The 13,016-nt window shown below is 38.8% G+C and overlaps 1 protein-coding gene across 1 annotated transcript in view; it reads left to right on the top strand.

Annotated features, from left to right (window-relative positions):
• The window catches only part of DLGAP2 (DLG associated protein 2), a 501,923-nt gene that overhangs the window by 445,363 nt on the left and 43,544 nt on the right, over nt 1–13,016 (top strand). The window contains exon 10 of the mRNA XM_080387773.1: nt 9,147–9,496. Coding sequence (XP_080243899.1) covers nt 9,147–9,496 — 350 coding nt within the window. The remainder of the gene's footprint in view (nt 1–9,146; nt 9,497–13,016) is intronic.

The raw sequence follows: 13,016 nt of genomic DNA, 5'->3' as shown, positions 1-13,016 counted from the left end.
TCTTAACTTTGGCAAAGGCTTACAGTTCCTGATCTTGATGTCTTGTTTGATTTGCATTTCTGTTTTGAGACTAACATTAATTACACTGTCAAAACAGATTTTATCATTTACGTAACATGGGCTGCCTACAGACCTAAGTTTCCTCAATATGGAGGTAACAACTTGCGCACTGAATGACTTGATTACAGTAATTCCTTTTATACTGTTCTCCTCCTGGGAGATTGTACTGTATACTTAAGACTCCATTTTTTTCCAAATTCAGTGGTCGCATCTGCACTTAATTGTTAGTTTCCTGTACAAAATCAGATAGATGTACAGAACTTAAGCCTAAATTGATCTACTCTGAATATTTAGTCTAACCTGATGCACACACAGATTTTTTTAAAGAAAAACAACTCCTCCAGTCATTTTACCTTACCCCACTAAATTCTGATTGAGGTTACATGCCATGCTAATGATTTCAGTCTTTTTTCACAAGTGCTATAGAGATTCTCTTTAGCAGTGAGATGTCAGAAACAGATGCTGCTTAAAAAATAGCATTTTATATGGGATTCATATGATAGCACTCTCTACAGTGACATATTTTGAAAAAGGTTTTTAAAAGGCAAATATAAGAAGCACAAATTTTGCCTATGTTATGATAATGGTCCAGATCCTGAGGTTGTGTGAACTGGTCTGACTCCACTGACTTCAGTATCACATCGTCAGTGAGATTAACAGTACAGTCTAGTCCAGTGCCTAAAACTGTGCAGTCAATTTAAAAGCTACAGAAATACTGAGGGTTTGCTTTTAATACCTCTGTGGAGCTACAAAAAGACCTTGGGCAAAGCTATTACTAGCTGCTATGTAGTAGCTCGAGCAGAAGGGATCAAGGAGCAGGAAATTAAGATCCCGTCATTAATGCAAGCAAATTCCACTCAGGCTTGCTTTAACAGCCAGCTCACAGGGGGTGTGGAGCAAATGAGATGAAGCTCCCACCTTTTCATTGAACACAGGTAATGGAAGACAGGAGAGGTTATGTCCCAATGCATACCAGAGTCCTACCAGTGCTGTCACAAGGGCAAAGCTTTTGGTTGGAGTTTATCTGACCTCTGTAGGCATTTCAAAATTAGATGTCCTGATCTAAGCTGGTTGTCCTTGATTTTTGTTACGATTGATGGAGAAAAGTAGGCACCTGCATAGGATGATTCATTTTGTGGTAAAATGAGCATCTAAGATGGGTAAGAATTGCCCCCAGAATTGCTTATTTTTCTCCCAGTAATTCTAAAAGAGATCAGGCAACTAACATAGACTTGGATGACTGTTTTTTAAGTGACTAACATGAGGTGAGATGGATTCCCATGTATAGTTCTGAAATACTGTCTTGAAGGTATGATATAATTCATTGTTACTAAAAGACCCTGCTTAAACTGGCACAGGATACATGCAGCATTTTGCCCCCATGGGCTATGGCAACATAAGACCATCAATTAACATCTGACTTTGGGGTGTAACAAATATCCAGGTTTACCTAAACATAATACATGTAAAATAACCCATCAGGGAAAAAAGATTAGGAAGTTATAGATACCTGCCACACAGAAAATGCTTTGGGTTATGTGGTTTAAATAAAATGCAGCCCATCATATAGACCAGGGGTCCTCAAACTTTTTAACCAGGGGCCGGCGCGTGGATGAAGTGGCAGGCAGTCATCTGCGGCTGCTTGGTTTCCCCCCCAACCCCGGCGGGGGGGTCTGTAAATACCGGGGGCCGGATTGAGGACCCTGGGGGGCCGTATCCAGCCCGCGGGCTGTAGTTTGAGGACCTGTGATATAGACTGTGCTGATAAAAGTCACCTGCAAGTAAGCAGTCTTTCCAAGAAAATACCTTACAAAAATATCACTGTGAACGTATCACTGTTTCTTACTGCTTAATCTGGAAAGCAAGAAACAGGGTTCTTTTCATGGATGTCCAAGCTCAGAAAGACTCTCTCTACTGAGAAACTAACTACCTGCTCCCTTTACCGGCTAGGATTCGTTGTGGAGGGCTCAGTGAGAAAAGGGAAGAAGCAGGAAGATATGTTAATAGCTAATGTATCTCATTATGTTTGAGGGAAGTCTGTCCAGGATTCGAGTAAAAGCATTAGCTTAATTAAAATTCTCTCTTGAATTGCAAACACAGTATGACATTGGTAAGTTTTAATGACTGTTTTTGCGGCGTTTGAGTACTCTTACAGTACGAAAAACCACTCTCATAACCTTACAAATGGAGAAACTCTTCAACATGGAAAGCCCTCAGAAATGACAGGATCTTTCACTAGCAGGGCAGCAGGCGGAGGTGTGGGCCTACGCAGGGAGCAGCAAAGAAAAGGGCTGCGAGAGGCCAGACCGTTAGGAGAGCACAATGTGACTTCCTCACCTACCCTACGCTCACATACAGCCAATGCTTCAATTGAAGTGCAAAGAGGGTGTGTTGGAGAAGTACTTTGAAGGACTTGAATTTACATTCAGTTAGCACTGCCTAGGGTCTGGACACGGAGCAAAACGCTTTTTTCCGTGCAGAGCCTGAGCACACACTGCTCCAGCATTGAAAAGAGAAAGTAAACCCCAAATCACAGATGTAGGTCTTTGAGGTGGCCACTGATGGCACACATTGAAAACAGCAGACTTGGATCCGAACAGACTAATTTTCCTTAACCTTTTCCCCTCATTCTAGCTGATCACTTTTTCTTAGTTAAGCAGCCAGAATCTATACATGCCAAAACTAAGCTTTTCTAAGTCATCTTATGACTGAACTTTAAATTACTGGTCCAGGAAGGAACCTCCTTTCTAATACTTCAAAATTTGACTTTATTAAAGGTCAGATTTGCTTTGTAAAAATTGAACTGGCCTGTCTGATCCTACAGTCTCCTTTTAGTTTTGTTTGGCATTGGAGACCAGTGTATAATGGAAGTTGACAAGAGGCATATGTAAAAGGATGTGTCCCAGCATCTTCTGTGTTAAATAGAGACTTGTATTCCTATTTTTGACATCCATGGCTTGGTAGAAAAATCATCAAAGAGTTCGTTCTTTTTGTGGGAAATAGAAATTCCTTGAGTGGCTGAGATTTTTTTCCTCAAAAGTCTCCTTTGGCTTCTTAACGGTCTTTTATTGTTCATCATTCTTTGTTTCAAGAAGTAACTGTTACACGTCCATACATACATTTTTACTTGAAGTGTAGCTCAGAGGTCCTGGTGACCACGATGGAGCATAGTGAAGAGATTTCAGGGCATTTCAAGGACAGCCATGTTATGGGGGACTGTAGAAACCTTTGGCTAGAACAGTATGCATGATGGTCAAAAGACTGTACCAATAACTGTGTGGTCTTTTCATACAGGATTAGATTTAACTGTAGCCTTTCATTATGAGAAAGCCTGTTTCTCCGCTCCTGAAATGGTTTCAGGGCTAGCATTCACCTTCCCTGTGCAAAGCAGAAGATCCAGCCTCAGCCTGGGAGCCTGCACCGTGTTTCTCTTGGTGCTGTGGTTACGCAGAGAAACCTTGTCTGCCTGCAGCAACATACCCCTGGGAGCTCTGCCTCCAGGGCAGCTCCACACTCCCAGCAGAGTAATTATCCTCCCTCTGAATAAACCTCCTTACAAAACAGAAAATCCAGTTTACTCCTGCCGTGTGTCATAAGGGACAACTGTTTTCTTTAATTGATGGTGCTCTTATGTAAATTCATCATCCAGTTAACTTTGTGATCTCAACCTAAATAATGCTATTTTGACTAAGTGCTTAGTGGTTACATTGATTTGTAAGAACCCCTCAGATGACTCTATCTTGCAAATGGACTGACAGCAGTGAGTTATGAAAAGGCTGCCTTTTGAAAGGTGTTCAGAATGTCACCTACGGCCACTGATATTTCATCAAATACATCACATTTCTCTTTCTGCCTTTTCTCTGTGAATCTCTATGGATAACCTGAAGTCATAATCTAAATTGAATTATTTTAGTCATTTTATTTCTTGTATGAACTGTGTTGGCACTGAATTATGGGCAGGGTAACTGATTTCTATGGCTGTAGCAACAGTAACCTTAAGCAAGTTTAGTTAAATGCAATATAGATTAAGAGGGCTATTCTACTTCCAGGTATATTAATTAAAGTAAAAAAAGAAAATCTGTTGCTTATGAATTACAAGAACACTTTCCTTGGATTTTTATTGTATATATCCAAACCACCGAATTGCCAGTTCTCCAGTGCTGGGACTGTTTTCCTGGTTACTCTGCAGTATTGCCATAATGCCTGGTTCTGACTGGCGCTTCCCGACTGGGATCACAAAGCACATAAGACAAATTAATGCATTTTACAGAACAGGTCACTTGTAGCCATCTCTGTGCTAAATCCAGCACTGACAGGCAAACTTGCATATGTGACAGTCATCTGGCAGTTATCAAATATAAGTTGTGTTAGGAAAAAATAACTGGACCTGGCATAAACAGGCACTGCAGTCTTTACATAAAGGCAGTGATCCTTACAAAAACAAATTGATGTGTTACACTTTTTACTGCCTGAGTGACAAATTAATGCATGTTATGCTGCATTGCTACCTGCTCCTTTCTCCTGAACAATTTGTACCTGGTTTTCATCATCATTTAATCTAACCCACTATGAAGAGCACAGAACCATTTTGGTTTCTCTCCATTTCTCTTCCTCCTCAAAGGGAAATCCAGTCGAGCCAATTGCACATTTATGTTGAAGTGGGGCAAGTACCTGAACAGTTAATACTTTGATTAAAATGGTTTAGAACTCGTATAGTTTAGAATTAGAAGAGGTTTTTTACTATTTTTATCGGTTTTGGTTGATGATCATAAGCTAACAGATGGAGACAGACTATTGTATAAGCTCAAAAAAATATTTTCCCCACTTTATTAAAAAAGGCAAAAAATAAATTCAGCTTTCTATATTAAGATAGCCTTCGAATAGAACTGGAAGGAAAATTTGTTTCTTTTTCATAATTCCTTCTGTGTTTAGCTTAAACATTATAAGGATAAATTTACCTCTTGTGCCATCTACTTTCTTTTTCTTTGCATTTCAGAGCAGCTTTAGATTTTACAAATTAATCAACAGTGTGGCAGAAGGCTGTTGCTTTTACTTTGCTTGAGCCTCATTCCTCAGCAGCAGGACTGGTGAGAGAAATATCAGGAGTGCCCCGCGTATGCACACTAAAACTACTAAGGAAATGAAAGAAATCAGAAATCTTTGGTCACCTTCTGTGAGCCACAGAAACAACAGAATTGTTATCAATCCAGGATTGATATATGTCAAAACATGAAGCATGTCTGCTCCTGCTGAAGACCACACTTCAAATCAGGCTGAAGTCACATTGTGACAGCTCTGCCCTCCTGGTGCTCTGCTTTTGCACACCCCTGTCCTCACGCTGTGTTTCATCCCCAGATGTTTTGCTGGCTCTGACACCCAGCTTGTACTGCTGTGGCTGAAGACAAGGATCCTCCACCCCAGTTTTCTTTTTCCTAGTTCAGCTTTTAACACCAGTTCCCTGGATGAAGTTACTCAGGCACTGTTGTTCTCCAGCTCTTAGCACCCCAGGGCTGCACGGCCCAGCACCAGCCTCCCCTGCAGGGACAGCAAAACCCACCACAGCTCTGGATTTTGTAGAAGGGTGGCCCAAGAAATGGGGAAGACATGAAACAGCGCTGAGGGGGTTTTATGTGCTCACTTTGAACTAATAACCACTAAGGCAAATAAAAGTTGCAGGGTACCAAATGATGTAAAGCTGACAGGAGCTCCTGTCCATCAGCATAGGAAGGGGATGACAAATGAAAACTCCATTTTCTGTTAGAAAAATGAAATGTTTCTTCCCATATATAATGCATGGTATGTATAACTGCTAGGGCCAAGAACTGGACATGATAGAAAAAGACATTACTGTTGATAATAGGAACATTCACAGACATAATGGAAAAAAAAAATTGGAACTGACATAAAACTTAATGCTTTCAGACCTTAAGCCAATACTTACTTATTAGAGACCTAAGACCAAGCATGAACAGTAAACTGTGGATTACAGGGTTACTTTTCTCCTTATCTAATATGTAGATATTCTTCTTATCTATTATGTAGCCCCTAGTCTATTATGCAGTCATCTTTTAAATCTGCAACACATACCAAGTTTATCTAAGACAAGTCCTGATCACATTATTCATCTAAGTTATCCCATTTACTTCACTAGAACCGCTTGAGTGATTAAAGCAAATAGAATTTGGTGGCAAGATTTGCCTTGCAAATTCACGCCTCCATCCTCTTACCTGATTTTGTTACAGTCTCCAATTAGTGCCAGATTTCTGTGGCTCTGAAACTGTTGTTCCAGATATGAACTCATTAACTGTGTAGAGATGGATTTTTTTTATTCCCTGCTAAATATTTGATCTCTGTGACTGTAGCTTAGAAATTAATCACATTTATTCCTGCCATATTTCACTGCAAATATGCAGCCAGTTTTTCACAGACTTTCAGTTTTTCTCCTCGTTTCTTCTCCTTGTTGAAAATCCACAGGTTTTTTAATTCCTGTTTAGTGCTCACGATTAAATGCTTGCCAGAATACTGCAATAGCTGTAATACTTGGTAGCTTTAAGACATGTCACTCTACTGAAACAATCAGAAATTTCCAGAATAAAATATTCAGTCCTAGGGGGAAAAAAGGCAAAAAAAAAGGGAAGTGACTGTTTTGGTTTTGCCACAAGGATAATTTTTTCTTTTTTAGAAATGTAAATGAAGATTAAATTAGCTATGAAGTGTTTCAAAAGAAGTTTAACATTTATATTCATTAGAGAGAGAAGTGATCTGCTGCTCGAGTAGTAGGGATATACTTGCTTGTGATGTTTCATTATCACATGTACCATATGTTTCATTATTCACTGCTATTCTTGTGCATGAAGACAGACGATAAAACCCAGTAAATTAGTTATAACAGTGATAACCTGTCTTATGTTACAGGTAAAAATAGCTTCCTGTTCTGGAGTTCACTCACCCTATCACACACCATTGTCTCTATTTCTGATGCTTCCCAGCACTTTGATCACTGGCATCTACATTTGCAGGGGGAAAGTGAGGAAGCAGTATCATGGCAACTTTCTTAGTGGAGACATTCCTTAGAGCCACTGCTTGAGCTCATAAAACACCATCTTTAATTTCCAAGCTCTACAGCCTCTCCCTCCTTTCATGAACTTTCTGTATTCCCTAAAGCATCTGAAAAATACTGGGGTTTTCTTTCTTCTTAGCTGCTGGTTTCAAAACTGACAGGAGATAAGATTGGTGATAGGGCAACAAAGCAGCACTTCAAGAGAAGCACATGGTCTCAGAATCTGAAGAGTGTGTTTTCACGTGTTTCACTGTTAGAGCAATTTAGCTCAGAGCAAGACTTTTTAAATCTCTAACAGAATTGAGTGGCATCAGTAGTAATTCAAAATGTGCTTCAGATGAAGGTTTTCACTTCCTAGCTCTGCCTTGCTGTCTTTTCTGTATGACCAAAAAAATCAAAACTTAAGCGTGGTTTTCTCTAGGCTCACTTTTCCCATAGGCTAGCCTGGCCATACAGTTTCAGCAGTCCCAGGTATTAGCAAATTCCTAAAGTAGCCTCGTCTCTCCAGAAAGCTGCACCATAGCCTCATATCAAAAAGCACAGCTGCAGAGGCTTCTGACTTCATTGCTCATCAGCTGATATTTGTATAATAGGAAGAAGAACTATCGTAGAATCCTTTTTGGATGCAAGTATCCCGAATTCCGAGGTTACCTGAATCATTGTTGCAATGTCCAATGCATTTAAGAACACCAGAAAAAAGCAAACCTTTTCCTTAAGTCATTTATTATCCTGGCCTCTGCAAGTATACATTACACTATTTCAGCATTATTAGTATGAGAAAACATCATAATTTTCTTTATCTTCCTGCAATTATGGAAGAAATTAATTGGACTTGATTTTCCTGTACAGGAATATGGAAAGCTATATCACAGTGTGTTTTTTTTATCAGTTGCTTATTTTATGAATTATGATTATACATGCTTTGGGGAAAAAACACTTCTGTAACAGAAATGCTCTTATTAGTACTAAAAAAGTATAGTGTGCTTATACAATTAGAAAATTCAGCTGTATGATATTAATGAATAAATATCTATCTCTATGAAAGCTCTAAAATTTTGTAAGGAAGCAGTACTGGCACAATTCTGCATCTGTAGAGCTTTCTTGGATGTTTTATTGAGCCTTTTGCTGCAAGACAGAATCTATGTTAAACCAGCCTCAAACCTGCTCTGCTCATCAGACTAAAAGTCTTAGCTCTGCTCATGTGTATCCAGTTCTCACAGTGTTTCAGACCCATTTTTAGATCTATATTTCCATATTCTCCACATTTAAGTATATCCCCCTTCAATGCATGTTCTAAGGATTTAAGGCTCACTGCAGGATAATAGATAAAAAGTCACTGCTTTTGGTATTACTTGTAGTTTTTGCTTGTCCAAATATCTAGTAGCTTTGCATATATTTTAACATCTTTTGCATGCCTGGAATTTCCCTTTATTAACTATATTGTGGATATTTTCAAAAGATGCTTCTTGTGTAAGTAGCCAATCTTGCCTAATGCCAACCAGTATACCTGGAAGTATTTTTCAAGATTAAAGTGTGGCATACTGTAAATTAGGAGCTTCTGAATAATATTTTTTCCAGTATATTGATGCTATTTTCTTTATACACTGTATCAATACAGAGCCCACAGTTCAAGTGATAACAAGAGGGGGGGAAAATCTTTCTTTATTTCTCTTATCAGCTTTACCCTATGTATGTGGAAGCAACCTCAGAAGCCCCCGTGTGCACCTACCCAGCACAAGCCTTAACACACAAATCCTACTAACTGTCTTTCTTCTTCACCTTAATCTGGGACTCCCATTTCTACTCCTTGCTTCCTGGTTGAAAAGAAATGTTGCTGTGGATACCCACCTGACTCTGAGAGACACTTTCAACTAATAGCGAGGTTCACAGAGTGCTATGTTGCACCATCTTCATTTTTAAATAGCATAATCTTAAAGTTAAGGCGATTCCTATTGTGAAGGTTCCATCAGATTAATCTTGACTTCTCTTTTTCTTTTTTCTTTTCTTTTTTTAATACTTTCCATAGCTGTAACTTACACAAGTTACAAAAAAACACCACCACCGGTACCCCCTCGTACCACTTCCAAGCCACTGATCTCAGTCACGGCACAGAGCAGCACAGAATCCACCCAGGATGCATATCACGACAGCCGGACTCAGAGGATCTCCCCATGGCCACAGGACGCGCGGGGGATGTACAACTCCACCGACAGTTTGGACAGCAACAAGGCCATGAACCTCGCCCTGGAAACTGCAGCTGCACAGCGCCACACGTCTGACAGCCAGAGCACCTCCATACGAACCAGTGACAAGGCCATCTTAGTGACAAAAGCAGAGGAGTTTCTTAAGAGTCGACGTTCCTCTATAGGGATCCAGGTAGCCTATCATTAACACCTGCCTGTGATGAATTGCTTGCCTTCTTTCTGTAAATAGCATAGAATGAGTCATTCAGCTTCACTGGCTCTAATAATCTAACAAACAACCCCTGGCTGCTTAGCGTTAATTGTAATTCACATCATGGCAAAGTGGCTGTGCAGAAAAGTCTTTGGCTAATATGCTGTACCTGGAAGAAAATGAATGAATAAATCTCTAGGGAGGTTACCTGTCATTAACACTTGATATGAAAATTATACTGCAGAGCTACAGGTGAACAGCATGTTCATCTCCTTCCCTCCATGAATTCACAGTGCTTTTTATAGAATTACACCAGCTTTAAAATGCTTGACTATTTTTTCCATTATCTTTCTCTTTTGACCTTGGAAAAGTGTAATGCTGCTGGATCTTCAAGTTATTCTACCTAAAAAGAGCTCCCTGGGCTTTCTTCTAGTTGTGCTGGGAAGAAGGTACCAAGGAAGAGAAAGAAATGTGCTGATGTAGATACAACATAGTTACAGATGGCGAGTAATGAAATAACATTAATAAACATGGACTTTGAGCATTCCTCCATTTGTCCATCAAAAAACTGCACTATTTATTTCACCTGACAAAATGTGTGTCAGACTATGCTCAGTCATGTTGTGCTGTTTCAGGGAAATGAAATAAGGTAATTCCACATGAAAATTTTCATTGCTAATCCTTCTACCAAATGGAAAGCACTAGCAAGATAGCAATGGCCATTTGTTCAAATCTCTAAGAAATACCAAGTAGTAATAAATACCAGAAAGTTGAACTTGCAAAGAATGAAAAATCCTTTGAGACACGGGAATAGAGGAAAATTTAGGGTTCTTTCTACAAAATATTTAATTTCAAGTATGTGAATATCCCCTTTTACATCACTGGGTTTACTTTTGCCAGATCAGCTATAGAGGAAATGCCATGCATTCTGGCATAGTTACAGATATTGTGGAGACAGCAACATAGATCTTGAGAAAGTAATAGTCCATGTAACAAAGCCCAGTGAGTGACTGTTCCTCTACTAGGAAGTACATTATTTTCTTTAAAAAGCAGTAATTCCATTTCCATTAATTTCACAATATAGTCAGAGAAAGGTGTTTGGGTTAAGCATGTCACAGCTACTGATTGAACTTCAGTTTAACATCTTAGTGTGGTATAATTTTGTTTTTCCACAACATATTAGGGTAATAAGAAGGCACAGGCTTTGCCAGTAAGCTGCCTTTCCATTTCTCAATGTAAAAGTATTTGCTTCTGCTTCTTTAGCTGCAAAGGAGTAGAGTGTAATTTAACAGCAATGGTCAAATATTCAGATGGCTACTTTTCAAATATTTTACAAAGCAATTAGTGAATCCTAAATTGTTCAGAGAAGGGGCTTAGCAGATAACAGTGAAAATCTGAAAGGAGCAGCAAGTAATTTTTTAGTACATTTAGCCCCTGACCTGAAACTTACTATTCAGAAAGGAATAGTGTCTAGTGTTGTTATCTCTTCTCTACAGCAGCTGTGCACAGTGGTATTTAACAATGTTGGTGTCTTGCTTCAGTCAGTGCTGGTATCTCAACAATTAATTCTGAAACTTTGATTACATCACTTGATCCTGTTTCTTACTGCAGGTGATGACCAGTACTTTTCACTAGGCTCTGACCCTTCTTGGTAGTGGTGTGTTTAATAATACGTGCTTATAATCCACAAAAACATCTGTGCAATGATTTCCATGAAGGCAGCAGCGCTTCTGTAGCAACTTCTCATCTGATGCTTGGCCCATAATACTGGTCCTCAGGTGCACACACTGGAAAAGGCAAATACTGTTTGCAACAGCAGGTCTTAGAAGGATAAGCTGTTTGTTACCTTTTGAGAAGTACGGACTCTTTGGTTGCGCCATTTGGCACTGGATAAGGTTAAAATCACAACATTACCTTCAACACAGTATCCAGAGAGCACATTTGAGTTGTTTGCGGTTTTTTCAGCAGTAAGTTTCAAACCGCATTAGTGTGAAAAATACCTTTCTGCAGCATTTTGAAGCAGAAAATGCTTTTGTTTTGGTTGTATTTCTATTGCCAGGTTTGCAAGGAATAAAAACACATGGTAGAATATCCTTACTGCAAACTATGTAAATAGTTATTCATGCCTCCAAAATACAGTTTAAGTATCTAATTTCTTTCAGACTTCTGCATCAAAGCACCTTAGAAAAGGATGTTTTTTATTTGCGTATTTCCTTGATTGACTAAATGACTTGTTTTCTCATTAGCATGCCATGCCAGGGTAATGCATTGAATTTGCATTTATTTGCATTAATTAATTTGCTATTAGGATGGTTAATTTGTGCATTTTTTAATGTTTCGTTCCTTTAACACATTGGTGTGAGAATGCTCGCCAATGGAGCTTCATACAGGAGCACAGAGGCACAAAGATAAGTATGACCAGTGACTCCTCTGCATGTGGAACTACTATGGATTCAGCCTAGGGCTGCCACGTCTTTGGTATATATGATTTATGTAGTGTACATGTAATGAACAGAAGTCCTTGTAAAAGGTTCTGCTAAACTAGGCATGTGCCATAGGATTGGTGTTCATATGCATAGGGAACCCAAGCTCCTAGGGGAAGCATTGGCATTTCTATAAAGATCGGTATTACCCAATCTGCAGGGACAGAGAACAGCAGAGATATGGTAACCTATCTCATGGTATGTTAGCCCTATCCCAGATGGGAATTTTGAACAAAAAAATCTTCAGAAACAAAGCTTTTCCAGAAAATAGCTGGTTTGTTGTTGTTTGGTTTTTTGTTGTTTTTTTTTAACTGCCATATTTAAATCAAGAGGAATATTGTCAGATGTGTCAGTAGGCACTGGAAAAAATGTTTATTCCTAAATTCAAATGAAATGCAAAATACTTATTCTGGGATTGAAAATTTAGTCATTATTCTTAAAAATTTATATATAGGGAAAAGGATAAAACTCTAGTAATACTAGTAGCTATAGTCTTCATATCTGTCTTCTATCATGCCAGCAGAAGACTAATCAAAGTATTAGAATTAAAATGGAGGGTAGAGATTGTCTAGAGTAAAATAACCACTAAGTCAAGAACAAGGTTAGTATATATTCAAGTATTTTCCTTGCTTCTTTGCACAACCTTGTATATATGCTAATGATTAACATTCAGTAATTGCTCTTGTTATAAACCATTTCATATTAAAAGCATTTGGATTGTAAAGTATATGAGGAAATATGTCAAGAAATTGCTCCTCATTTATTTCAAGTATTTCAAAACATGCAGCCCTTTGTTTGCTCTCTATTTAAAAGACATCGAGGCTTCTCAAATTGAACAGAAATCCCAGAAGTAGATGAGACGGAAACAAATTTTCTAATCAGCATGTGGAGGCTGATTCATGACGATACTTTTGGAGACAAGCACTAATTGTAGCGTAGAGAATGGACTCTGTCATCTTCATTTATCGTCTGGAGATCACACTTCAAACCTATCTAGGTTTTTTTTAATCTCCAGAATC

Source organism: Falco punctatus (assembly GCF_963210335.1).
Source record: "Falco punctatus genome assembly, chromosome: 5".
In the NCBI taxonomy this organism is placed as follows: Eukaryota; Metazoa; Chordata; class Aves; order Falconiformes; family Falconidae; genus Falco; species Falco punctatus.
The sequence above is the reverse complement of the archived record's forward strand: the minus strand, read 5'-3'. Positions and strand labels throughout refer to the sequence as shown.